This window comes from Lepisosteus platostomus, chromosome 17, assembly GCF_059453375.1.
Source record: "Lepisosteus platostomus isolate fLepPlt1 chromosome 17, fLepPlt1.hap1, whole genome shotgun sequence".
In the NCBI taxonomy this organism is placed as follows: Eukaryota; Metazoa; Chordata; class Actinopteri; order Semionotiformes; family Lepisosteidae; genus Lepisosteus; species Lepisosteus platostomus.
Genome location: NC_142627.1, coordinates 19,422,973 through 19,450,734, shown reverse-complemented (window position 1 = coordinate 19,450,734; position 27,762 = coordinate 19,422,973). Strand labels below are relative to the sequence as shown.

The 27,762-nt window shown below is 38.4% G+C and overlaps 1 protein-coding gene across 1 annotated transcript; it reads left to right on the top strand.

Annotated features, from left to right (window-relative positions):
* The first annotated feature begins 946 nt into the window (after nt 1–946).
* bicral (BICRA like chromatin remodeling complex associated protein) lies at nt 947–19,247 on the top strand. Its single transcript, XM_088610173.1, has 13 exons — nt 947–1,578; nt 6,957–7,005; nt 7,609–7,654; nt 7,895–7,943; nt 8,361–8,426; nt 8,828–10,552; nt 10,792–10,873; nt 11,270–11,358; nt 11,663–11,712; nt 12,528–12,673; nt 13,108–13,202; nt 13,450–13,552; nt 14,027–19,247. Exons 3-13 carry the CDS (start codon nt 7,614–7,616, stop codon nt 14,704–14,706), a joined length of 3,126 nt encoding a protein of 1,041 aa, XP_088466299.1. The 5' UTR covers nt 947–1,578; nt 6,957–7,005; nt 7,609–7,613; the 3' UTR covers nt 14,707–19,247.
* Nucleotides 19,248–27,762: the final 8,515 nt, after the last annotated feature.

Sequence of the window (27,762 nt, the reverse complement as noted above, 5' to 3'; positions counted from 1 at the left end):
TCTGTTCTGCGGGCGGTAGAGACAGAAACCCTTTCAGGACAGACTTGTGTGAAGAAGGCAACTCCAATGCTGTTAGCTCTGCATCAGATCCAAACTGACCGCATCATTTGAAGTTTCAGAGTCATAACTAAGAAAAGTGACTTGACACCTCTTTTTCTACAGCCCTTATGTCCCTGATTTCCTGTACCCATTAACAGTCCTACTCCTGTACACTGAAACAAAATCCAGTAAAGATAGCAGAGACTGCGCAGTCCTGTCTGAATTTCTGCCATGTGTAAATTCCTACAGCTTTGACTTCCAATTGTTCCATTCCTCAGGTTTTTCTGATTACGAGAATTAGGAACTACAGGGAAAATGCAGAGGGCTGATGAAACTTCACAGCAGCTTGCATGGAGAGCTAAAGAGAAATCACCTCAATAGCATTTAAGCTCAACTAGTGGATGTGCATAGAGCGCTTATTAAATGTGCACATGCATGTAAAAAATCATACTTTTATGGATATCAGTATGTACAGTGGATAGCCAGTTACAGGTGGAGGTAGAGCCACTGCTCAAGGTAGCATCTTAAGGCTGATTGCAATCAGACTGCTTCTATGGAATTGTAACAAGTGGATTCAAGTCACAAAATATGATTTTTCTGTCTGCTCTCCCTTTATTACTGTAACACTAACGCAAATGTAGTTAAACATGAGATGCCACCCTTGCTTGTATTGTCTAAGACATTCGACCTTTGCCTTTCAATGAACTTTGCTTTCTAAAGGCTAGAGCAATATTCACTCGTGAACAACTGACATCCTGTTGTTTATATCCTTTTTATCCAGAATAAACAGGATAGGAGTTGTAAGCTTATACATCTTTGCAAATGTGTATTTACAATATATACAAAAGTACCTAAAGACTACCAGACGACCTATAACTATACATAATTTGCAGTGTGATCAACACGATTACAAATATAACTATTTACATTTTCTCTATCCGAAACAGCACATTATACTTTTTTCGTTCCTGTGTATTCCAACGATCCCAGAAAAAGGTCTTCACTTCTCCACAAAAACTTACATGAGCCCGTTTTAGATTCACGGTATGAATTTTAAATAAACACGTCACATAAGCGTTTCACAAACCAAAAACCCAGAAAAATGTCCCGTTGAACGCAGGTTGAATGTACAGATGCACTGTACAGTAAGTGCCTTTTTTTATTTTACCCCGCCCCCTCGCGTCCGAGTTTTTGAAGTTTTGCAAGTTACGTTTCCTGAATTCACTAGTGAGTTGCTTTCTTTTACAAAAAAAACGGCGCGTTTCAATGAGATTTTTTCCAAAGCTGCTTTTCTTTGATAAATAAAAACGTGAATCAATCAGCTGGTACTGTATGCTCCTTAGAGTGTGCATAGCTTTAACAATTTCTCCTCGCTATTTCTTCATGTGCACTGAGCGGTATGTGTGTGCAATGCTAGTGGTAGTTTCCTCGGGGCTGCCTGCTTGCAGTTGCTGCTGACTGCAGGAGCGGCACTGCCCCGCCGGCCCCTGATGTGATGGCGAGGAAACCCCGTTGACAAGGCACTGCTTTTTCATGACGGTGAGTTTCCCTTTGAGTGTATTATAATTTTGTGATAAAAATTTCAAGGAAAAAAAACACACAACCTCCTTCCTCCCCTTCCTTCGGGGAGGGAAGAGAGTGAGAGAGAGGGAAAAAAATCTATCTGAGACAGAAAAAAGGAGAGAGAGAAAAATATATATATAAGAGTGAGAGAGGGAGAGGAGGAGGAGGAGGGGGAGCAAATTAAAAGTTGCCAAATGGAGATATTAGGTTTCAAGAGGGGTGAGACAGGAGCAAGGGCTTGCCTCTTTTTTTTAATCGTCTTGATGTTATGCAAATTTAAATAAATATTTATGGCTGTCCATTATTTAAGTCTATTTTGGGACGATGAATAGAAACCCGAGGTTTCCAAATAAATAATGGGAAAGTGTAAGCCTACGTTAGGTTTCAGGGCCAAACCAGAAGACAAAAGCAGAACGAAAATGAGGTTTGAATTCATAGCAGGATTTTTTTTCTCCCTTTTTGTAGCTCGTAATTATATAGGTTTTGTTTTAGCGAAAACAGGCTCTTTCTACATGGAGTTTAAAAAAAAGGGGAAACGAAAAGAAAGCCTAGTGGACGACTTCACCTCGACGAAACGTAGAGGGAAATGAGAAGCGATTTGTGATCACAAGCGACTACGATTGTCTGTCATTTCAGTCTATTTTTGGACATTAAAAATTGCTATACATTACGTTTCTAAAAGGCGAAGACAGGATAATAGGTTTTCGAGCTCGGTCTGAAAGAGCTGGAGAGAGACTGAGGGGAGTCTGGGTGTTTTTGCTGATGCAAAGCAAATTGAGTAACAGAAATATTTCAGTGACTCAGTGATTGAACTGGTTTAAAATTAGTGCCTTTTTCCCTTTTGTTTTACGCCCCCTTGATCACCATCAGAGATTCAGAGAGGAAGAAAAAATAGAAAAAAAATCTCCTCCCTTTTCCATTTTGATTTCTAGCAGCATTAAAAGTGTTTCATCTACCTGTCGTGGATCTTCGTTTCCCTTATCTCGCGTGGAAACGACACTTTTTTAAAAACACCTACAATACATTGAGATCTTTCGCTTTTAAAACTATATGTTACCGTTTCTCGGCTCGTGTTTTTGCAGAGGGTTGAAATGAGGATATCTTAAATGATGTACTGTAGCTGTGTGGAGTTGGAACGACGAATAAAAAGATTTTCATTTTGATACGATTTTAAGCTTGTGTGAAAGCTATTTTGTATTTATGCTTTATTTTTTACTAAATAAAGAGGTACAATTGAAATGTATGTCGGGAGTTTTCTTTACAAACAATGGTGAAGGTAGGCTTCAAAGAGAAATGGTCGTTATGGTTTTAAGAAAGAAACTCGTGTTGCTATTTGTTACGTATGTTACGTGTAAACTGCCCTTCGAGATTATCTGACTGGTATTTTTATGATGATTGATTTTTTAGGGGGATAGTATGTCTTTGTATGACTAGCGTAAAACCGATTTATATGTGTTATGATTATAGGACGGAAGCTTAAGTAGGCTTCATTTCAACATCGAATAATGTTTGAATCGTTATTCTTACATAATGTGCGGAAATGGCTAGTATGGCTGATCACAATGCTGTTTTCAGTTGGGCCTTATTTTATGTATTCGATTTTTAAAGTCAGTTTACTGATGGGGAGAAAAAAAACAGTTTGTCTAAAACTTTTTCAGATACGAGGGGATACATTTAGTTACACTATATTTCATTAAACGTCTTTGTTGCTTGGCATCCAGCCAGCGTCTGTGGCGCAGTTCTCCGGCGGCCGCCATTTTAATACTAATCAATGCTGTTTGCTGTATTTGAAAACCTCCACTGTCACTTCTGTGCAAAGCTGTGCTTTTTCGTCACTAGCTGTGAACCATGCATCTTTACAAAAAGGTTACTTCATCACATTTTTAACATAAATTGGAGGAAATATGAAGTCCCCACAGTATTCCAAAAGGGCAGTTGGTTTCAGCCAGTCTTCAGGATCTAGAGGACATACACAACTTTTCTACACGTGCTTCCTATAGCCATAATTTCAGTCGAACGATTTTTGTTGAACGACTCTCGAAACGGTTTCAACCAATATGTGAAATGCAGATATTTTACTACCTCAGTTTCAGAGTGTATTTTTTGATGCACTCAATTGTTTACTGCCTGAGAAACATACAGTATGGTTCTAATACTGCAAACAATTGATACAAAAGATTTTTCTTATATATTTAATTCTTGAATACAATGGGGGTTTGCAGGAAGAAATAACTGTTGCGTGAATTTGCTATGAATGTGAAACAATTTTTGCAGTGGTATTGTATTTTTCTGATCAAGCCAATGCAGAAGTTCTATCCCAATCTAAATATGCATTGAAATTGAATTTTCAAACTGTTTTTGCTATATATGTAATTTTAGTCTACTGAACAGTGTTCTTTGGGTGGCTACTCAACCATGTTCAGGTACAATGTAAGACTCTTCTGTTTGAGCTTCTTCACATGCAGTACTATACAGTTAGAGGTTTGCAATGATTTATATTGGGCATTCCAAAGCTGGGACAGGGTTTAGCAGTCTTTATTACACTCTGGTTAACATACTGCCCTGGAGCTGTCTTGGGTCCTTGCTCTTTTCACATCAAGAATTAGAGATATAAGGATCCTTGTAGAATTCAAGGTTTTCACAGTATTTTCACATTTCAAGTTTATATAATAGCAGTGTTTTGTGTCTTAATTAGAAATCTTACATGAGTTTGCCCATTGTGCAAACACGTGTCCTTGTTGGTTGTAGCTCTAGGATCTATATTTTTTTTAGCTAATTTTTTTTATTTGGGTAGTTCCAGGGAGTCTTGGCTTTTTCAGTTGACATGAGTGAATTAAAGATGCGAATGATTAGTTGTCGTGCATTTGGTTTTATTTAAATAACGTTCTCATTTTTGCTGTTAATACTGTGGTCAACATTAAAAAATATAGCTGTATATAGCACAGTTTGTATATGTGAGTTTTTTTAAATGACACTAAGAAAGGGGTGGTTTAAGACTAAGTGCTGTTTTTCTTCATTCTCTTAGTTTGGCCATATGTGACACTTTGTGGTTATACGTCTTCTAGTGTAAATACGTCATTTTAGTGAAAATGTATTGCTGGTATGTGTATGCATTCGGGGTCTTGAGTGTGTTACTCTCATGTCTTTCAACAACAAGCGCTCATTTTGTACAGCAGATATGCATGCAGAATCTTCCTCTTTATGGAAATGTACTGGTTATATTGCTATGTATGTATAGTCCTTGTCACAATATTAGCCAGACTTCTTAAATTTAGCAAAGTTGCTTTTAACTAACTTAAATCTGTAGTCTAATCAGTTTTCTTCTATTTCATGTTATGGTAATAATAACTACAAACCATTTGCGTTCCAGAATAGTTATTTACTGAAAAACATGATGCCATGTTTCAAAGAAGATAAATGCACACTGCAGCAAGGAATGTCTCAGAATAGATTGCAGCACACAAATTTCCCTGTAATCAATAATGTTGTGCAGAAATGTTTGTATGAAACTGCTGTATTCCATATGCCATCTGGGCTGTTACTTTTTAAAAGCGATACTTGGAACACGTGACTTTGATATCAGATTCCTTGGTGTGTTTTGCCATTTTCCATTTGCTGTGCCTTCTCTTTATTTTATGAACTGCAAAAAAGGGCAAGGCCTTTTTGTGTCATTTTTAAAATCTTTGTAAAAAAGTAAACCTTTGGGATTAAAACATGATATGTCCAAATGACTGTGGCCGTGCGTTTTTTACCTTTTTTTATTTTTATTTTTTAGTGTGATCACTAAAAATAAAAACTCAGATTTGCTGCAAACTATACTGCATGTACATATGAAGGATCAATCTGTCAGAAATGCGATATATGTGATAATTGCCTATCTTTGTTATTAAATAGGATTGTAAAAAAGGTCTGATATGTTGTGGTAATGCAGTGTGAACTGTCATAAATGCAAACATTAAGTTCTTTTGTTTTCCAAAGTCCTGTGCAAATTCCAAACACTAATTACAATGTGCAGTTGACTCAAAATTGGGGATTGTAATGTTTTTATGATAATTTATGATCTAACTGTATTTTTAATGAGCCCTTATTGTTTTTGCATTGCACTTAAATAAAATAAATTGATTTTGCTGCAGTTTTGATGTAATATCACTAGCAATGTAAAGTACTACCAAGATGCACAGCCGCATTCGTTTGTAAATGTGTATGAAGTGTGTTAATTTTTATGTAAATACTTGTGGAGTATTTTACTTTATGGAGCATACTTGTAATTTAATAGGACTTTAAATCTTCACATACTGTATTAATCTGAAAGATAGCAGAGTGTTCAGATAGCATTCCATCTCCAATATAAATAAGTACAGTGATGCCACATGAACATCATTGTCATAACCTTAAAATGTACAACAGTGGAATCTTAAGAGGTAGCAACCTTCTAATTTTTATGGCCATGTAACTAATTGAACTGCTGAAAGTTCATTCTGTAGCGCACAGTTCAGTATTTCATCAGCAACATTGTTAGTGTCTGTTTAAAATAACACTAGCCAATTTCCTATGGCCCATTTCTATTTGTTGCTCATTTTGAATGTAGGCAGTTCTGCAATGTAAGTTTGTATGAGTAAACCCCTTCAGCAATATTGCTTGCTCTGTAGCTTCTCAGTTAAAATGCTGCTTCACTGCTTCATTGACCTTTTGAATGTAAAATGCATCTATGGTATCTCTTTGAAGTGGAGAGCACTGAAACAGTAAAAATCTCTTTCATGTTTTAGATCAAGTGATAAAACGTGAACTGCATTTGTCAAAAATTGCAGTGTCTCAAGGCAATAAGCTAAACCGCATGTGTGTTTTTGTATCTTTAATATTCTGCTTAATGTAATTTCCTCTTTGGAAGCAAAACTGAAAAGTAGTCAAGAAGATGGTTTTTGATTTCTTGGAAAGAAACAGGTCACTGGTTCAGTTACCACTTCCATTGGAAACAATGTTGACAGTACCTGTTAACATGCTTCAGTAACAAATCAAGAAGATATATAGTCCAGGTCAACCTCCAAGAGAGAACTAGGAATCCTTTAGGAAATATTTACCTCAAAGCCTTATAAAGCCTTATAATTGCCTATAAGCAAGGAATAGTGGTATATCTCAGTTTGTCAGTATGGTGCCCCAAAACTGTTTCACATACGGTGCACATTATGACCTAGAGGTTTTCCTTGCCATGGTGATTTGCAAATGTATTTTAGAGAAAGCCATCTTGATCCTAAAGTTCTTTGAACCCTGTCCATGCCTGACACCAGAGCAGGTTTTTCATCACTGTACAATAAGCTTGATGTGTCGTGATGAACCTCCCTTCTTTCTTCACACAGGAACTTAAAGGTGTTAAATGATTGTCTTCATGAAGTGGCTTGGAAATCAGTAAGTGTTGCCTATATTTATTTGTAGTGCATCTCTTTATAATAGCTGTTACATTGAAATTTAGTCAGTACCGATACACGAAAGCAGCATTTTTTCTGTGTATGCCTCTCTTTTAACTTAAAAGATTTTTGTTGTTACCTTTGTGGAGAAAAAAATGATTAAAAACTCAGTCAAATTATTTATGCTGCAAAAATTGGACACAATAGCACATTTGATTAAAAAAGACACGTAGAAAGTCTACAAATCAAACATGCACATTTGGATCATTTTGTTCTGGTTAGAGAGGATTTTTCACTCTTTGGAAAAACATTGGTCTTTAAAGACAATACTGATTTTCTTATGTTAACCTGTTTTCATTATATCTTTATTGATTGCAGTCTTATTTTACATGAATTTTTAATCTGTAGATACAACTGTATTACATTAATCAGTATTAATGCATCATATTTAATGTAAATTAACCTCAAGACATTTGACTTCAGCATCAGGGGTTATAGAGTTAGAAGCAAATTGTAGAAACAATGAGAGTTTTTGTACTTTTTCTGGCTAAATAACATTTTCTGTCTCATCATCAAAATTAACATGATGTTCTCAAAACTGTAGTTGTCATGGATGATGATGATGACCGCCGTCTTCTAGATATTATAGGGTAAGAGTCTACTCATTTATCAAACTCTACGAAGTGCAATTCAAGCAAAAGCAAATGTGTATGCACACAAGCAGCATGTAACAGATTCCTTGCCATATTGGTTTTGCCAAAGTAATCAATTCGAATGTAGCTTTTTGGAGATTTGTGGTCTGATGTAATGATTCAGGATGTTTTCTCTTGGACTGTTGATGAGATTGTATCGCAATGAGAAGTTTCAGCTCTTTTATTTTTCTCACACAGAGACGTGCAGGCATTAAATGATTATCTTCATGGTTCAAACAGTAAATCAGTAAGTGTGCTGTTCTTGTTCATTAAATTTAAATCCCTTCATTTCTTCAGGGATCAATTAATAAATATGTTTCACAATCGCCCTGCTTCTGCAAAAGTGAATCATGCTAGAGACGTATTCTCAGTGGGGTCTATCATAATTATGATTAATGAAAACTGAGCCACCATATGAAGAAAACTGAAAATCTCCCACAGTGTTTTTGGATATATTTTATTTTTGTTGCATGTACATCAAAAACAATATAATGTTTAAGTGTTGAAAACACTTTAGGTAGTCTGTACTTGAGTACTAGGTGTTAATGGTTTCCTTCAGCTGTACATTTGTAAGATGATTTAGACAATTAAATTGGGATAGAGCTGACTTCTCTATGATCCTTTGCTATAAGGGAGTACAATTAACACTCGGTGCTCTTTCCAGATTGATGAAGATGACCTGAACAGTGCTACATTCGGTTCAGCTAATTCACTCTTCGCCAGCGCTTCAGTGAGTTCATTGGCTGTGCTTGCATAGTATAGGTAACTTCACAGAAAGAAGTAGATTATGGCAGTGATAAAGATGACAGATTGCTTTCATCTCCTTTTATATGGCACTGTAAGTCTACAGACTTAGTACAATTTCACAGAAGTCTGACATTATTTCCTGTTTACTCTGTCATAATTCAGAGCTTGCTGACGCAGTGCAAATCATACCTCCTTTTAGATGCTCTATTATGATTTAATTAACAAAATGCTTATTATTTTAGGACTAAGCAGAAAGCTTAGTAGTGTAGATACAGTGCCTTCAGTTAAACATCAAGTTAAAATGTTGTTTCTTGTTCTGTTTTCTATGTAGCATTTTTCATTCTTGTTTTATGTTTAATTCATTATATTTCTCCTGCTGTGCAGAATGCAGACCCCAGTTCCACTCTGAAGGATGTGAGTAACCACCTGGGGAACACAGGTGGCGATGGACTGCAGCTCTCCAACAGCCTGCAGTTCATAGAGGAGGAGCTAGGGGGTGCTTCTCCCTCTATGGGGGAGCTGGGGGAGGAGCAGCCCTTCGACATCCTGCAGAAATCCCTTCAGGAGGCAGACATCACAGAGCAGACGCTTGCGCAGGAGGCGCTCCTGGAGTCCTCCTCTCCTTCCTTGGGGGTGGCTGGGCAGCCCTTCTCTCAGCAGGTGGTGCCTAACTCCAGCTTTGGTGCCATGGGGCTATCCCACCTGCCTGTTTTGCAACCGCCCGCTGGCAGTCACTTTCCTGGCATGCAGCCGCATGGCTTCATTCACCAGGTTCATCCCCAGCACCTGCACAATGGCAGCCCGTCAGGCCACATCCAGCTGGTGGGCTCCTTCAACACTCAGCCCCCCATGATGACTATCAACAACCTGGATCGGCCTCAGATCTTGCTGAAGCCAGGACAGCCTTCTTCTCCAGGTATGGGTGGAGGGCTGTTGGTACAAAGACAGCCAAGCCACAATGCTGGAGGTGGACCCATGTTCAGCAACTCTGCTCCGGGTCAGGTTTCCATGCCTTTCAAGGGCTGTGGACTGCAAGCGCCTATACCGGTCCAGAACATCATCATTCAGAGAGGCCCTTCCTCCCAGCCTCTGAGCACTATGAACCAAAACCTAAAAGGTCCTATAAGCATTCAGCCGAAGCCTATCCAGGTGGGGCATCAGACTGTCTACAACATCAGCAGCTTAGGAATACAGCCTCCACCATCACAGCATCAAGCACAGCAGAGCAGTCCCTATGCCTCTGCAAATTCCCCGCAGGCAGGCCAGCAGCAGTCCCAGCAATCGCAGCAGATGACACTCAACATAGTCAACCAGCCAGGCCTGAGGAAGCCCACGTCAGGGCACCAAGTGATCAATCATTCCGGCAGTATCGTCATCCAGTCTCCTATGGGGGCCCAGCACCAGCAACAGTCCAGTTTGCATCAAAACCAGTTCCTGCTCCCCACATCTCTTTCCATTTCTCCAAGCTGCACAGCTACGCACAGCATCCAGGCCCTGAATGGACAGGTTCTGCAGACCCAGCAGGCTCAACTGATCCACAACCCTGCTGATCAAGCTTTTGGCAACAGGACTTTAGCCAACCCCTCTTACTCTGGGGCCATCCTGGCCAATCAGAGCACATCTGTGCAGCTGGTTGCTGGGCAGAACTTTGCTTCCTCTGGAGGGCAGCTAATTGTCAATCAGGGAGTGGTGAGCAGCCAGCTGCAGCAACCCCCTCAGACAGTGGTACATCTTTCAGCATCCCATGGGAATGTACCCAAAGCCAGGCCGGGGTTCCCTCCTGGTGGGCAGGCAGGGTCCTCCATGGTTCAAGGCATGCAGATTCCAAACAGGTTTGCAGTTATAAACTCAGCAGGTTCTGTGCACCCTGGTTATGGAGCTCAGTCACAACAGGCTGTTCAGGGAGCAAGTGCCCAACAGAACCTGCAACAGCAACAGGCCCCAGTTAGACAGCAGGTTCCTGCCAACATGGGCCACCGATTCTTTGCCCCGGCATCAGAGGAAGCAGTCAATAGTTCTCAAACTTTAGGGAATCAAGGAGCACAGCACCAGCAGGTACAGCAGCAGCAACACCAGCAATGTGAAACACAGCAGTTTGGGCAGAATCAGGTATTGGGCTACATTTGTTTATTTGCTTTGAGTTTGGAGCTGTTTAATGAGGGAACAATGTCTACGATGTTGAGTTAAAACTTTAACAATAATTTAGTACTCCATCATCAAATGAGTTTTGATGTCATGGAAGAGGTAAGGAGCTCAATGTTGTATGCTTACAAAAGAAATCAAGCAGCACTATCACTGTTTTGCACCAATGATCTGCTTGTAATCAGTTTTGTTTCCCTGCTGTGCAGACTCAGAAGGAGGCTGGACTTTTTCCGAAGCTGCAAGACGGCCTCAGACAGCCTCAGCTGGCTAACCTTCTCGGTAACAAAGGTAAGCCTACTCACCACGGTTACTCCTCTTCTTTGCTGGTCTCTCAAAACCAGAGTGCTCCGTCTTTTGTGTTTGCCTTCTGTTTTCATTAAAATCCAAAGTATTTTTTAGGGGGAGTTTTTAAGACCGATCCTGAAATTTAAATGAAAAATTAAATATTGTAGTATTGTTTTAAGCAATACCTGTTGGAGACGAACCTTTTAAAAGAGACATTTGTAAATAACAATGCTGAGAGAATTGTATTAAAGGGAAAAAAAACAGGTTGTTACTTGAGAAATTTTTAGCACTGAATTTAGTATGTGATGAGTGATAACTTTTTTTGGATATTAAACTTTCTTTCCTTAACTCATGTTCAGTTGTACAGTGGAGTCAACGTTTTTCCTCTTTGATTCACAGTTAACAAAGGCTTAAGTGCAGCGTCAGCACCTTTGGATAATGTGCACCTGGCAAATAAAGCAGAGGTCCAGCATCAGCCGAACACTCAGGTATGATGGCTGGTTCAGACCCATACAGTCAGAGCCGCTTTGACTTCCCGTTTATGGTTCATTTTGCATCGTATTTTGAAAATGGAAACTTGTTCTGGAATTTGTCTTCCCCATTATGTCACTTGGTCAGGTTTTGAATATGTTTTTCGAAAATTAAGTTGTTTCACTGGGAGAAGGTGTTTTCACTGGTTTCACCCCAGTTATTTAGATAACGGTGTCCTTTTCTCCATTGAAGAGGCTGTTATAAAACAAAGCTACGGATAACACAGTTGGTTTGGTAACAGCGTTATTTTATTTCTTGCAGATCAGTGCCCACAAGAGGCCTGCTTCTCAGCAGTTAACAAAGGGAAACTTGTAAGTGTTAGTTGTGAGAACATATTTTATTGGGAATGTTTGGGAATGAGCAGAGTTCACTTTTGTAAATGGTCTTAACTGTGTTTTTGCCACTTTCAGTATCTTTGATTTTAATTTCTGTCAGTTACTAACCATATTTAATTAATATATAATTAATACTATTTAAAAAAAATATATAAACACTTGTTTCTTTAAACCCACGTTTTCTCTCAAGATAAAGCATCACTTGCCAAAGTATTGAATTAAACCGAAATTGTGCACACTTCAAAGACTCTGCATTCTCCTTTGTCTTTTGATTGTTGCACTTGTCCCTGATATTTAAATACTAAGTGAATTGTACAAAGTTGACAATGACAAAATGGTATTCTCAGCAGAAACAATCATGCTGATTACTTACCAATTAGATAAAAGATTCCATTACGTCTTTGCTGTACTCATTTGCCACTTCCATGTTTGTAGGTAAGCCCTGCAATACGTAGTAGAAAAACACTTACAGTATGTTACATGGGATTTCCGGGCTACAATCTTCTAGTGCTGTGTTCTAAAGCAGTAATTGATTTAAAATAACTCAGTTTCTTCAAAGTAATCTGTACACTCTAATGATGTTGAGTTAGGCTTCAGGTAAATCGGTTTTGAACTCAGTTGTTAAACGTGTGGACGGGGCTCATGAAATAAATAAATGTACCCAAATCGTGCCTGTCAAGATTTAAGTTTTGTGTGCACATGATTCTGATGTGTGCTTGTGGTATATAAGACTTGTTTAGACATTACAGATCAGCTGTGTTTTGTGATTCTCCCTGCTCTTTCTTGTGCAGAATCCTCCAGCAACTGCGAAAGGACCAAGGTAGTGTTCAGGCTGTTGACAAGTCTCCCTTCTCCTCTGTGGATGATGCCATCAAAAGGCTACTGCCCTACCACGTCTTTCAGGGCTCCTTGCCTACTGATGAGGATTTCAAAAGAGGTGCTTCATTATCATCTGCCTTCAAAAGAAGTGTGTTTTATGCTGTACATTGCAAGCATGCAAGATCTTGGCAGGGTTGAGGTCAATTTCAGTTTTTCATATACTGTAAAATTTATTCTTCAAACAGATCGCCATTTCCAATTCCATGAATGAAAAAAAAAATGAATTAAACTGAAAAACTGGATTTGAGCCCAATTCTGGAACTTAGCAATACAAGAAAATAAGCAACTAACATAATAACTGTAAAGTATAGTACAGTTCAGTATACTCAGTATTCTAATTACCTGCTTGTTTCCCCATTTGATATGAGTACTTTTTTCAAGTAAATTCTGTGTAGATTCCAAAATTAAGATGAAGAATGAAGCAGAAAATATGTGCCTTGGGTATGGAAGGGTATGGAAGAATTGAATTTCTTTCTGTTCTTCCTTCTTCAGTGGATAATGAGTTTGAGGCAGTTGCAACACAGGTACTGAAGCGCACACAAGCCATGTTGAACAAGTACAGACGACTATTGCTGGTGGAGGGAAAGGTGAGTCTGGAATTAAAACCAGGTGTTCTGTTGGCATATAGTAGGATTTTCAGGCTGCTTGAGCGGCTCATGACCAGGGGAAGAAAAAGGCCAGTCCCATGAGCAGTGTCTTCTCTTATAGCATTTGTGTGCTTATTGTTACTACTGGCATTAGATGAGAAATAGATGTTAGATAGTCTAGATAGTTTAAAATAGATGAGAAGTTAAATAAATACTAGAGATTGTTCATTTTTCTGTTTCCATCTAGCGAATGAGTCCATCATCTGAAATGGTGATGATTGACAGAACCTTTAATCAGGAAGAAAGAGCCAATCTTACTCAGGACAAGCGCCTGGCACTTATGGATCCAGGTAACATTGTTATTTGCAGAAGTAAAGTTAACTTTAGAGAGGTTCTCTTTATATTTATCATTTTGCTAAGAACTGTTAAGATGTGTGTTGGCATCTGTGTTTGTGTTTGCAGCCTGATGAGGGCGTATCCCTAATAACAAGCCTGTTTTATACTTAGTCCTCCTGAAGAACAAAGATTTTAATTTGGAAAAGAATGAAGGGATTAAGCGGAATAAAGACATGAAATGAGACAGAACAGAACCATGTGAAATGTCTTAGATATATACACTGTATAGAATTTTTAATTTCGAAAACTGCATAATTCCATAGTTAGTGTTCAGTGTAGCTCTGAAATGTTTGCAGTAGTCCTGTTTTCACTGGCTGTACTCTTTATGCGAGCAAGCAGAGATAAACTGTGATTAGGCATCCTATTCTTTTAGTAGGTACTAAATGGTTGCAGTTTGATGGTAATATTGTCCTGTCATCTCACTTCAGATGGCTTTCTGGAGGACTTCTGTTGCTTGGCCAAACCCACAGAGCAGGTGGCACAGGAAGCATTGGCCCCTCGAACTCCCTCCCCTCCAAACAGGACTGAGAAGGAAGGGGCTTCTTCTCCAAGGCTAACGGGGGGCCCCCAGGACACAGAGGCCAAAACTGGGGCTCCAGGATCAGAGCAAAAGCAGCTATGTGGTGATGGGGTGGATACAAGAAAAGCCAGTCTGACTCCAAGCACGCTGTTACAGTGCCAATCGGGATGCAGCCCTGCGCAGGACAGGAGGGAGGACACGAAGTGTAAGGGCACGTTGGATTCTGCCGTCAGAAAAGCGTCTCAGCCTTCTCCTTCCTCTCAGAGCTGCAAGGACTCCATGGGTGACCCACCCCAGCAGGAGGTGTCCCTCAGTGAACACCTGGAGACTGCGATCAAGAGCATCTTGGATCTGAAGAAGACCCAGAAATGCTCCCTCAACAGTAACAATAACAATAATAGCAGCAGCAGCATTGTCTCTGCCCCCCCAGCTCCTGTACCGCACAGCACCACTGTGCCGCCCAGCGCCCCTCCTACTGCCCCACACCCGGGGCGCGGTTCGGACAAGCCTTTAGAGCACAGCCAGGGGCCGCTGGCTGACACAGACTCTGTTCTGGAAGCAGCTGTAAATAGCATCTTAGAATGTTAGGTGGTGCCATGCTGGTTTTTAAAACACATTTTTAATTTATCATTTTCCTACATCCACCGCCGACAGCTCAGAGACGAGGACTGTAAGAACTTGTGGAAAAGAGGAGGAGTAGGTTTCTGTACGCTTGGGTGCAGAAAGAGAGGAAGAAATTGTACATCCTATTTACTATTCCCCTCGGTGAACACGTAATCATTTTTTCGAATTCTGTGTACAGTCATTTATATAAGAACTTGAGTAAGGACAGATATGTACATGACTTTAGAAGGGCAAGCAATATGGAAAGCACAAAAACGACCTCTCTCATATTTCAGTGGCCCCAGTGCACAGCCCTAAATAGGTTCTGCTGAAATAAATGGGAGTCCGTGACATTGCTTTTTGCGTTGCTTGCTTTACCTCAGTCAGGGTATGTATGTGTAAAGCTAGCTCAGGACTGAAGGAGATCATTTAACTTACACTTGCAACCCAAGACATTAATGTGATAAAGTGGGCCGAAGCCTTTGCCTTTACCAGAGCCCACACGGTCCTCATAGTGTCCGACAGGTGATGTTCACACTGAGATGATATACACATGACGTCTGTCTGAGAAGGGTGACAAACAGTGCAGGAATTAATCTGACCAAGTTGACAAAACAGGCTTTTATTTTATTATTATTTTTATAACTTGAAGAATAGTATTTTTGTTCATGTTTTTGTTTGTACCTTAAAGGTATGTGACCTTAATGCTTGGAGAAATCTGTTATGTGAAGGGCAATTTTTTAACCTCAGATTGAGGTGCAGATGTTAAATGGTATAAATGTTAATGTACGGTTATTATTGCTATTTTTGCTTCTTTTGCTTTTTTTATGGATTTGTTTTTGCACAGTTCACAGCCCGACAATGGTTACCTTCAAGCTAATGCTCAGTAAAACACTGAAGTCACTAAAAACATATTGCTTTCACTGAAAGGCAGTTTTTCACAGAAGATATCCACCGTATGAAGCAGTAAAACAGTCTTTTAATCCATCCAAATTAGTATCTCCTTGACTTTGGTATCACATTGTTGCTTATAAATACCTGATACCCTGCTCTACAGGTGGTGTAAGGCAATAATAAGATTTAAGTATTTAACATGTTATTTACACACCTTCATCAAACATTGAAGGTGCATGTTGCAAAAAGAGAGCACTTGAATTATCCAGTCACTCAAAAGTCCCCTCACCTCAAATGTTGCAAATGAAATAATGCCCACGAAAATGTATATTAGGATGGACTTAGTCTTGCATAGTGAAGGAAAGAATAGTGTATAACACTGCTAAGTACTGCAGTAGTTCTTTGTCGTGATGTAGCATAAGATTTTATTAGTTTATTTCATAAAAGTTTTTTTCTTCTTTTGATATGCGAGACAGACTGGTCATTTAAATAACAAAGTGATTGTATTGATCATACTTCATACTTTAATTCTAAGATTTTCAAATCTAGTTCCATCAGCTTGAGCCAAATCATTATAAAGAAATTGAATTTCTCAGTGGTTACGAGGCACACTTGTGTCATTATAGTCGTTGGTCAGGAGAATTTCACCAGCACTTATTCTGAAGTATCTAAATGTTAAATGATATTGCTCTATTATGTTTTTCAATTACATACCCTTTTTTGATATATCAGACATCTATATAAAAGGTCAAACAGTTTGGAAGATGTCGGAACTAGTTTTACAGGTTATAGCTACTTCCTAGGTACATTAATCACAAGAACTATGTTATCTGAATTTCTGAAGGTGTTTGTGTGATTAACATAACTGCGGTTCTGAAAGAGGAAATGCTTGTATTAGTTTTTTAGTCTCAAGGTTCCTGTATGAAATATCCAGGCCTCAGTATAGATGCAGTCTTTTCGTTAAGCAGACGATAATTTTACGCTAATATTTTATTGTCACATAAAACCCTTGGTCTCATCTTGCGCTTTATGTAACTGACGATCACACGTTTGAAAGCTGAGGGTGGTGTGAAGTGTGTTTAAAAGGAGTCATGTCCGTGTCTAGTGGTTGCTTTGTCAGAAAGTGTGGCTTGGGAGTAAGTGGGTATTTATTCATTGTATGAGAATGGTCACTTTGGGTGGATTTTTTTTTTTTTTAGCTTCAAGATATTTAACTTGGATAGGTAAAAGCACAGAACAAATGAAATATTCACAGTGGAGGATGCTTAAAAGTACTGGCATTGCCTTGTGTTAATGTAATGTTATGTGTTGTGAAGCACTTTGACTCTTTGATTATGCCAGTTGGCCTGATTGCAGAATGACCAGTGATTGGTCACAGTGGAGAGTTGCCCAGCAGTTCACTTGTCTCTGTTTGCATTTCCAAGAATGTTTACTGCAATTGTGTAAATATTTGTGGTTATTTTTTAATTTAATTTAGCAAGTATGTGCCAATTTTACTTATTTAAAAACAAACTATAGCCCCACTGAAGCCAGGTTGGTTTTGTCATGCTGTGTATGGCAGGTGTGAGAGCACTGCTTTCTCTTCAGCACCAGCTCCTTTTCTTTAGGCCTCTGAAACTGTAGGAAATCCATTCACTATGGCAATCTTACAGAACTGAAGCCCAAATTAATATGAGCTACTGTGCCATATCTTAATTTAAATGAGTTTGATCTTCGCAATGTCTGTGAAGCCATTGGTGGCCCTCAGGCCTTGCTCTCCTACAGTAGGGCATTAGTAAAAACGGACAAAAAGAGTTACATTCTTTTATGTAGGGCTGAAGAAAAGGGGAGTATAGATCAAGGACAAGCTTAGGGGTCAGACGTCGTGATCTTGTAGAAAGACGTTTTTGAATTTGTAGTGAGCAGAATGGATTTTTAAATTAATTTGGCTGTATTTGTTTACTTTGAGTACTGCTATGTGCACTATTTTAATTACTTAATATATTATGTAAAAACCCTTTGTTTTTCTGTGCGTGTGGCTTTGTTTGAATAGGACAGATATGTTGTATGAGGAAAAGCAGTCAGCAAGTCAACAAGATAGCCATGCTACAGGAGTCCTCCTGTATGGACTCTCAGGTGAGGGATGCCCTGAATCAGATGTGCTGGAACTGAGTGTTATCACTGTCAGATAATAAGGCCTCAGTCTTTGGAAGACCCTGTATCTGATTATAGAAGTGGTTGACATAAATCCTTTTTCAGCTCTCTTGGCATTAATGTCTTTAGAGGTAGGGACTGTTTGTATCAGCATATTTAAAGCTCGGTTAAGTCAGGCACCCTAGGGGGCAGATAAATGAAACGGAAGACGGCAAGCATCTTAAAGGAGATGATCGACATAGGAGAACATTGAGAATGTATGTTGTAGCTGAATTTGGTTTTCAGTACTAGCACTAGAGGAAGCTAAATGGGTTCTGCCTTCCTTTAAGGTTTTTCAGATCTCCTCTTTTAGTTCAGTGCCTCTGTGTTTTTCCTGGCATGCACTGAAGAGGCCCTTCTGTAGTCGTGAAAGCAGCAGAGGCTCAGCAAGGGTATAGGTACACCAGAACCCTTTTGTAATTCAATGGGAAATGGGATCCTGCCTATTGGAATAAAAGGAGACACTTGACTTTTCCTATTTGTTATTTCTTCTGACTGTCAAGACATGAATGCTGTATGAAGCCAATGAAAATATTACAGAAAGCACTCCTCTATACATAATGCCTCAGTGCATCTGAGGTGTGGGCCAGTGACTTAAATACAGAGTTCAAGAAATGTGTGAATGTCCCATGCCTGAAATGAATAAGCAGTAGAATGGGCAACACACCAGAGATCAAAGAAAATCATTTTACGTAGTCCTTATTCCCCTTTTTGTTTCTAATGCTACACTACATTGGTTGTCCTCAGTCCAACCAAAAACAAAAGGCAAATAGATTTTTGACTAAGTGCATTCTGCTCTGTGAACAAAACTAAACTCCAGTGCTTTGAAAAGGCTTTTCTTTTGCCTTAGGAGAGTATAGATAAGTATATTGATCCATTTGTTTTCTAATTGTTTTGCTGCTGCTTGTTTAAAACTGAATTAGTGTGGCCTTACCAGACTGACTTCCCATGTGGTGAATAAGTTGCTTCATATGTGCTTGGTGATTAAATTTCATGGCTTTGCATTTTTTTATTTGTTCATTTGTATAGTATTGGTCTCACTTGAAACATGATTTGTATACAGTTTTTTGTATAAAAACATAAAAAAGAAAAAAATTAAAACACAAACTATAAATTTTTTGTAAAATTCCAAGAGAAATGGCAGTTATTTTTGTTATGTTGGATATGACGCGTTAAAAAAAAACAAGTTGTTAAGATATATTGTTCATTCTTAGGTTTTGTTTTGTCTGGATGTTCACAACAACAAAATGAGATAAAAAATTGAAATGAATTTTCAAATACAGCCAAAGACTTGCAGAAAACTGTGTTCTCTCTATTTATTGTACACAGTGTGTCTGGATAGTAAGAGTGTGTTGGTGTGCAATTGTCTGCTTACATTGAGTGTGTGATTCCATTGTACACGTCTTGTGTATTTTTTAAGGTGTCTCTTGTTGACAATATTAATAAAAAAACAAACGGCAGTTTTTTTTGTCAAACTTTCATTCTAAAGAAAACTAATTTGTGCATAAGAAAAAGGTATTCTTAAATGATCAAAGTCATCTTTTAAAAAATTTACAACTAAAAAAATTTGCATTTATTGTAATTTATATAGCTCTGAAATAAAGACTTGGCTGACATGGACTGTAGAAACTGGAAGTTGTGTGCAGAGACATTGTAAATTACCTACATTCTCTATCTGATGCTCCAACTAATCTATCCAGTTTGGCTGAAATTGAATATGAAATCTACCAACAATTGCATTACATATTTTTGTTTTTAGTTACTAGACTCCACTCTTGATTTTAAGAATTTGGCTGAACCACTACATTAATGAGTCCTGATATTATTCAAGGATTAGAAAACTATTACCACTTAAAACTTCTTAAAAGAGAAACCTGTAGCCTAATCTATACAGTGCATCACTTCTAAAATTTCTAGGAGAGCATTACCCAGATTCCAAATACTGTACAAGATGGTGAAAATGTTGTACTTATTTAGACATGTACGATTGATACATTGGTTTTGGTTAAACTGTATTCATGCAAATCAAATTCCTTGGAAACCTTTTGCCACAAATTGGGTTTAATAGGTACTATCGTTGTGAGATCGTGCAGACTAGACAGGCACTTGATGAATGTAATGACAGCAAGAGGGACAATGAGGAGTAGAAAGGAGAAAGCTCTAGAACCAGCACTGACCCCACACAAAACCATGAACTCTATTAATAGGAGTTTGTGGTCAGATGACCAGAGATAAAATCTGCCAGGTATTTAGACAGCATTACTGTCAAGTCCATTTAAGAAGACATTTGTCTAACTTGACTTGAGCAATGAATGATTATTTGCCCAGTAACAGCTTCAACCACTGCTACAAATAAGGAGACCATTCTCATCACATGATTGAACTTTGCAATCAGCTGGTTGATGAAAACACAGCTCCCACATTCAGCAAAATGAATATCAGGAAGCTCGTTTGTAGATTGTGGATCCCGTTATAATTTTATTGTTAGGTGTAGGTAATCCAATCAATCAAGCAATATCTTTCCTTATTTTAACCTCTTTTTGAAAACGGTTTGCACTAACTTGCCCTGAGTGTTCAGAAAGTTATTGGACAGCAGATTTATAAAACTTATTGTTGTGCTGTACTTAGTTGAGTACAAGCTCGTGTTATTTTATTGCAATGGCCAGGTTCCTATTTTTGCAAATAATATTATTTTTATTCTTAACTTTTGAAATTTGAGCCTGATGTTTTTTTGTCATTATTTTCTTTTTATGGAAATTGTGACGATTCGTGCCATGCCTGCATATTTCTACCCATTAACCCTTTTCTTATGTTTCAGCAGAGAGTCTTTAGGAAGGTAAGTGCATGTCTTACATTTCTTGTTCAGTACCATAGTTTGGTTCAGAAGGGCTGTCAAAGATTACTGCTTCCATCTAGTGGTAAGGAAACAGAAATGCACTCATTTGATGAAGCAGAATACTGCTTTCTGTTGAAATGAGGAGGGGATAGATGCTGGGGTTCCTTCTGGTCCTTGTTTCTGGAATCCAGCAGGTTTTCTAGGTCTCTTTAACTGAGCCACAGCTTTACCACTGCGGAGAAGTGATAAATAGGTCCAGCTGAAATGGAATCAGTTTAACCCTTCTCTCTTGCATAATGCTTTTTATAAATTAGTAACAGAAAAAATACTGGATTCAGGATTCTGGATCACGAGGATGGGATATGAAGCTTAGGATGTGAGTCATAAGAATGGTCTTGGATCACTTTAATGAGTTTCTCACATATTAATCTTGGATGAGCATCAAAAGAGCAATTTCCTTGTTTGTGGATTTCAAAGCAGAAGGTTTCCTTTTTTATCTGTAACTCTGTTTCTAATTATGTAATGCCATAAAGACTTCTAAAGAAAAATAAAATGCATATCGAATTAATTTGTAATCAAAAACTCAGTGCAATTCATATATTCACCAAAGGGTGGTGCTGCTACCTGTTGGGAAGAATTACACAAAACCCTTTTTAGATCTAGGAAAAGGAGTTCAGGATCATGACAAGTAGGTATGTTACATAGTAGCTGAATGCACAGCTGAAAGCAGGGTATTTATAATTGTGCACACAGTGTTTTCTCAGGAATTAAAAACAGTTATACTAAACAAAATGTTCATAACATTGTTTCATGTGTGCGTAGGCAACTATTTCACTGAAGAAAGATGCCCCCCCATTATTTCTCTGTGTCTTTAGAAGGCACGTGAGTGGAAAATATCTCTGGAGGAGGAAAACCACACCACTGCTAAAGCAAAAAAATAAATATTGACTTATACTATAATAAGGGTCTCAGTTCATGTAAAGGACAAAGAATTACTAAATCAGTTTTTACTGGACCTCCTGGTTGACATCTGATCTCCCTTCCTTAATATCTTGAGGACACTATTCTGAAAGAGTCATCCTTCCAGTCAAGGGCTGTACAACCTCCAGCTCCAAAGGGTGGCTTGGTCTTCTGATTATTCTTTCAGCTGAGGTCTAAATTATGCAGTTATGCTATTTGTTTAATTGGACCAAGTATTTGACCTTTCTCTGAGGTCTGAGGTTGTTGAGGAATTGGAGACAGACAGTGAAACTTTGGTGCTCTAAATTGTATCCAGTTTGCTGATCCTCTGCAGCTTATGCTTGACACCAGTGGAATTATTGATGAAGCCGATTAAAAATGACCATAAGAAAGCTTACAAATGAGGGGAAACCATTGACCACATGTAGCGTGTTTGGTTGTCAGAAGCTGCTTGATCAAAGGATCAGCTTCAACACCATGGGTACAAATGTTTCAGATCATTTGTGTAAAGTGGTGTATCCTATTGTATAGAACTGCTTCCTATAAATGTGATGCCCTGCCTGTAAGACATAAGCTGCGCTGCATATCGAGGTTTCCAGAAGGACAAAGATAATCAGGATTCCTTTTTTAGGGGACTCAATGTATGATGTTCTATATTACCTCCTGTTCATCAAATATTCACTAAGTGCAAAAAGCTGCTAAGGGTAACTTACGTTTATTGGCATTAGATTATCTCACTCTCCGTAAGACAATACCTAAAGCAACCCCTCTCTAATCTCCTACCCCAGAATCCCCCCCCACCACCACTTGCAAATAAACAGTAGATTGCAATTGTCTGCTGCTAATTATCGCTCTCAGTATGATTTGCACAAACTTCAAAGGGTGTAGTCTCCTTCCATTCAGTTATTTGCTTCGGTTTGATGGCTTTTTAATTTAAACCAAATGCAAGTGGCCTTTCCAAGCCAGCAGTAAAGAGAGGGGGGAAAAATGCATCCGAGGAATGTGTTTATTCATAATCATCTTTTTATAGCCTGTGATTCATGGGCTGTGAGCTGATTTTATTGCAGGGTGCACTGAGATTCCCTTTCCTCCTGATGCGTGAAGCTGGCCTCGCTGCAGGCTGCTCACACAGAGCCCCCTCTCTGCTGAAGAGAGCCCAGCTCCCTCACCTGGCTGCTGCACTGCTCTCCAGCACTCCCCCAGCTGCAATACCTTTGTATCCATTTAGACAGCTGGTCAGTTTGCTTCTGAAGCAGTACATTCTCCAAACCAATAGAGGCATGTTGGATTTTCACCCTTTATGTACTGTACGTTTATCATGGTGTTACTTAAGATTTTTGCACCTTTATTGTGGTTTTTACTGTACTTGTACTATGGATGTATATACTGTAGATTTAACATGCCCTCTCAATGCAGTGCAAGATTGGATTATAGTGGTGCCATGATATACTGTACAAAAATATTGTTTTCCAAAGAACATTAGTATGTCCTATAATTTACTGCAGTTTACTAGTTATCCAGTGTATTAAAGCACAATAAAAAAATCTTAAACTATACAAAAACATAAAACAGTATAACCTGTTTTGTGCCCTGAGAATTTTCACCTGGAGGCACTTGAGAAAAAGAATCAGATTTACAGCTATCAACTGAAGGGACATGCGCTGTTCAATTAGCTGCATCTTGGTGAGTATTAGAACTCCCATACACTCAAGTGCAGTTTCAAGGGAGGAGACAAGCCAAGAATGGAGGAAACTCAAGGACCAAGGGAGAAAGATCAAGATCAAATGGCCAAAGGTGAGTAAAAAGAAGTAGTGGGAATCATTGGATGATGATCTGAGTGCAATCCTAGAGAGAGTTCTGCTGGTAAAGTGGAGTCCAGGTTGAACTTGTATGAGGAATGTAGGAGCAGGTTCGGAGAGGTAGCAACAGGAAAAGCAGCAACAAGACAGAAGGGAAGGAGGGAGAGGGAGAGAGACCGGTTGGTGGGGAGATGACGGAAATGGAGGAAAGCAACTGAGCTGCAGAAGCAGAGGCTGAAGATATTATGGGATGAGGTCAGGCACTCTGCGCAGGATGGAACGTATTCACAAATGCAGGCCGAGGAAAGAGAATGAGAGGCTGAAGTTCTTCAGGAATTCATTTCAACGTGCAAGAGATGGATTAATGGAAAAACGAGAGAAGCTGGAAGTTGCAAAAGAGAAGCTGACTGATGGGGCATGGTCCTCAACTCTACTATCTCAACTTTAACAGCTACACAAGCCATTAGGAATGACAACAGCAGAGTACAAGAAAGATTTTTCAGACTTGTCTAATTTGGCCATATTAGTTGTTTCATTATAATCTTATTTATCTGAGGATCCTTTTATCCATTTCTGGAGCAATCCCAGGTGTTCTCTTCAATACTATGACTAGGTAACGTATTCAGATACCCACAATTTATTCATGCAAATACTCCTTTGTTCAGTCCTGTATTCTGGTGTTTTGTGCAGTAATTAATCCCTGTGTTGCTCTCTCAGACTTACTTATAGAACTGTCTCCTTCCCTGCAATTGTGCTTCAGGAATGTGAAAATCAATAGTTTTATGATGTGAAGCCAGCACTTGAAGCCATATATGCCACTATCTCAAAATATCTATTATTATGACATACTCCTCAAATATCTAGAGCTTAATTAAAATGTAATGCTTTTCAAACACCTATTAATTAAAATTTAAGATGTCTGGCTCATTGCAGGCTTGTACTACTAGTACTAGTTTATTTTTCATTCTAGAAGTACTCTATATATAATAATATCATGCAATTATTGTTAGACCATAGCGAAGATTAAGAAATATGCTCTATTGAAAATGTGTTTTTGTTGGACAGTGATCACAGCTTTCCAATTAAAGAGTAAGACATGATTTCTTTATTAAAGTGTATACTGATGAGCAAGTAGGGCCAAAGTTATAAAGGGCTATAATTTGCCCTGGGCCACTTTAAAGTCCTGTTATATGTTTTTATGTTTTATATCTTCTTTAATCCAGCCTATCTGCTAACTTTATAATTGCCCTGCTAGGATTGGTCCCTTTTCCATTCAAATTCCTCTGATGAACCTCATGCTCCCTTTCTGGGCATGAGGCCTGTGGTGTTTCCAGCAGGGGAGCACAGAGGAAAACAATCGCAGCTGATTACATTTATTCATTCTTTGTTAAAAATTGTTGGTTTCAGAAATATTCTGTCTCAACTGAGCTGGTGTTAATGCATTTACAAAGAACAGCCCTTCGGTCATTTGTCAACTTAATTTACAAATGGTTGCTTTATAGTAACTGAATACACTACAATTTCAACCTTAATATTTATAATTGGCTAATACGCTGCCAATTAGTGATGTCAAGACACAGGTGAAAATTACATATGTGTCAAACACTCCTATAATAAGCACTATTGGCATAAATTCCAGACACCTGGCTATTGAAACTCTGAATTACAATGCCTGTTATAAAGTAGGTGTTATTTTCAAAGCTAAGCTTAAATTATTAAAGGTGAAACTGGCTTTTAAAATTGTTTTTGCAAAGACCATAGAACGAGACCATAGTGACCAGACATAGACCGTACTCTTAAAGCATGGAGCAGGCCCTGATTCGACGTGTTGATTCTTTTCTCTTTCCACAATGAATATCTACAGTAGCTATCAATATATCAATATCAATATGTGAAAAGTAATTCATGATAACCATCTTAAGGCATTGTATCATTGGTTAACAGCAAGACCCAAAGACCAGAAAGTCTTATAGCTTGTGCCTCCATTGTGAAAGACGTGGCAAGAACAAAAGAGCAATATTCAACAAGAATATTTTTAAAATTGCTGCTAGTTGCTAATTGGTCACAGGATTTCATCCAAACATTTCATGACATAAGCCAGGGAATGAGCTTCAATGGTATGGCTGGGTAGCTGCTCCAGTTTCCCACAGTCTTTCGTATAAAAAGTGTATAGTGTTCTTAGTTTTATCCACTCGTGCAAAGGTAAGGTGTCTTTTCTACAATATATCCATATTCACTACCCCTAAAATCCTATTGTCTTTACAGACAATACTAAGTTTAGTTCTACTTGGCATCCTCATATAATAAAACACTTGAATGACTTTGTTCAGCTTTGTCACTCTTTTTGTGGATGGTTGCTACATTAGCACTTTTCCAGCCCATAAACATTGTTCTCATCTTGACTGACTATAGGAAGAGTTTTGTTAATGGCCTATAATTAACTACCAGGCTCTGGGGATTTGTTTATCTGAACTGTTTATAGTACCAGTAATATGTCTGCCACTTCACTTCTTAATCCTGTTTAATATGTAGTAGAACGTCTTCTTTTTTTTCAGCCAAGGGTATGTTATTTATTTCTTCTGTAGTAGGTGACTGATTATACATTTACCATTCATCTCCTATACTGATCCCCAATACCCGTGTCATAATATGTTTCATTTTTTCAGTCCCAAGAAAGCATATTTTTCCACTTTCCATTCTGATCAGTTGAAGACTTTTGATTGATTCCTCCTTGTCTGGTTTTCAAAAGACAGGGGTTCCTGGTTTTCATCCATACTCCTGGTGTCTTGATTTAGCTAACTACTTCATCGACCGGCTGTGTTTTTTCAAAGTCTTTAACAATTGAGGAGTGAAAATTGATGGTTCAGGTCAGGCAATGCACTTTCTTTGCCAGAATGTGTTAAGAGTGTTCCCTGTTTGGATGAAACACACATGCTGTCCATGTCAGTTAAGTAAAATGAGGGATTTCTGATTGTTCCCTCTTTTATGTTTAACATGTCAGATATCAATTAAAACTTTGAGGAACTTGTTCAAAACTGATTTATTGCAAAAATGTAATTCCCTGCTTGTCTCTTTACTTTGCAATGGATATTTTTCTTATTTTTGTTAAGCCAGTTGTGATAAGTGATAAGTGTTTCTGGCAATTTAAATCACAGTACTTGAATTTTTTTGATTGATTGTTTACATGTGGTAATTTACCCAACATATGCTGCTGTTGAACAAGCTACTTATTATATAACATAAAATAAAGGGAGTAAGCTCATACAGCAGAACAGTAAATGCATAAATGTGCACTAAACATTTACTGGAGGTAAGCACAGTTAGCCTATTTTTAATTAAACACTGTATGTAATTCTAAATGGTGGGAAAGATTAAAAAAGTTTGGAATGTTGCAAATAAAAAGTCCTTAGTAGGTCCAATCTCATTTTGTGGTTTCTGACAGGTTAAAACGTATTAAAAGGTACAAGGTACTACTATAGGACGTGTGTAAATTAAATTAAAATGAAATGCATTACTGTATTATGAGCTCATTCTCTACTTTATTAAAATTATTTTATAGCCTTAATTATTGTATTGTTTTGGGCATAACTGTATACTTATTTTAAAATAAACAGACGTTTTGTCATTATTATTTCGGAAGTTTATCACCGCCAGTAATTACCTGGCTTAATTTAAGAACGTTTTAAGCTTTGGCATGACTCAAAATTTAAGTTCACAGACATAAAAGAGCTTCATACAAAACATGAAACATTATAAAGTAATCTTTAATTAAGAGAATATTGTGCCTGGGATATTTCTAATTTTACTAAGTTGATCAATGTCTAATTAGTGTAACAATGTGACAGTTTATAGGGATAACATATTTACAGTTTATTTGGTCCGTCTCACCTGTATGATGAAATGCCAAACTGACTGTCAAGGCTCACAAGACCCCAAACGAGACCGAAGGAAATTCATAACATCGACACAGAGTTATCAATGACAGAGCTTACAACGTGCAAGTTTTTGGCTGATCAGGCTGGTTTGGTTATACAAGAAGTAGACTGTGGAGGAATACTGACCTAGGGTTTGATTGGTCAAGACGAGCTGTGGAAGGAAAGTGTGCCGACCTGGAAAAAGGAAAGAAAAAGCTTTGGGCAGAGTTGGAGCTGGTAGTGAGTTACCACTTGCTGATGCTTGCTGTTGAGAGGACAAATTGGCTGATTGAGAAAAATGAAGGGAGAATATTATAAGAATAGAATGCAAAGGGCTCATAGCAGAATGAAGTGTTGAATGGTACCTTTGCTAGGTCTGCATGAGGCTCGATTCCCGACTGTACCTCCAAAGAAAGTGGCTAAAACAAGTAGGAGACTGGTATGAGTGAGAGGGTCTGCACCTGGT

What these genes read in the sequence shown, in the direction of transcription:
- bicral (XM_088610173.1), top strand. Translation starts at nt 7,614, where the DNA reads ATGGATGATGATGATGACCGCCGTCTTCTAGATATTATAGG. An exon ending in CGTCTTCTAGATATTATAGG is followed by an intron (nt 7,655 to 7,894) that starts GTAAGAGTCTAC and finishes TTTCTCACACAG; the next exon opens with AGACGTGCAGGCATTAAATG. An exon ending in AGCAGTTTGGGCAGAATCAG is followed by an intron (nt 10,553 to 10,791) that starts GTATTGGGCTAC and finishes CCTGCTGTGCAG; the next exon opens with ACTCAGAAGGAGGCTGGACT.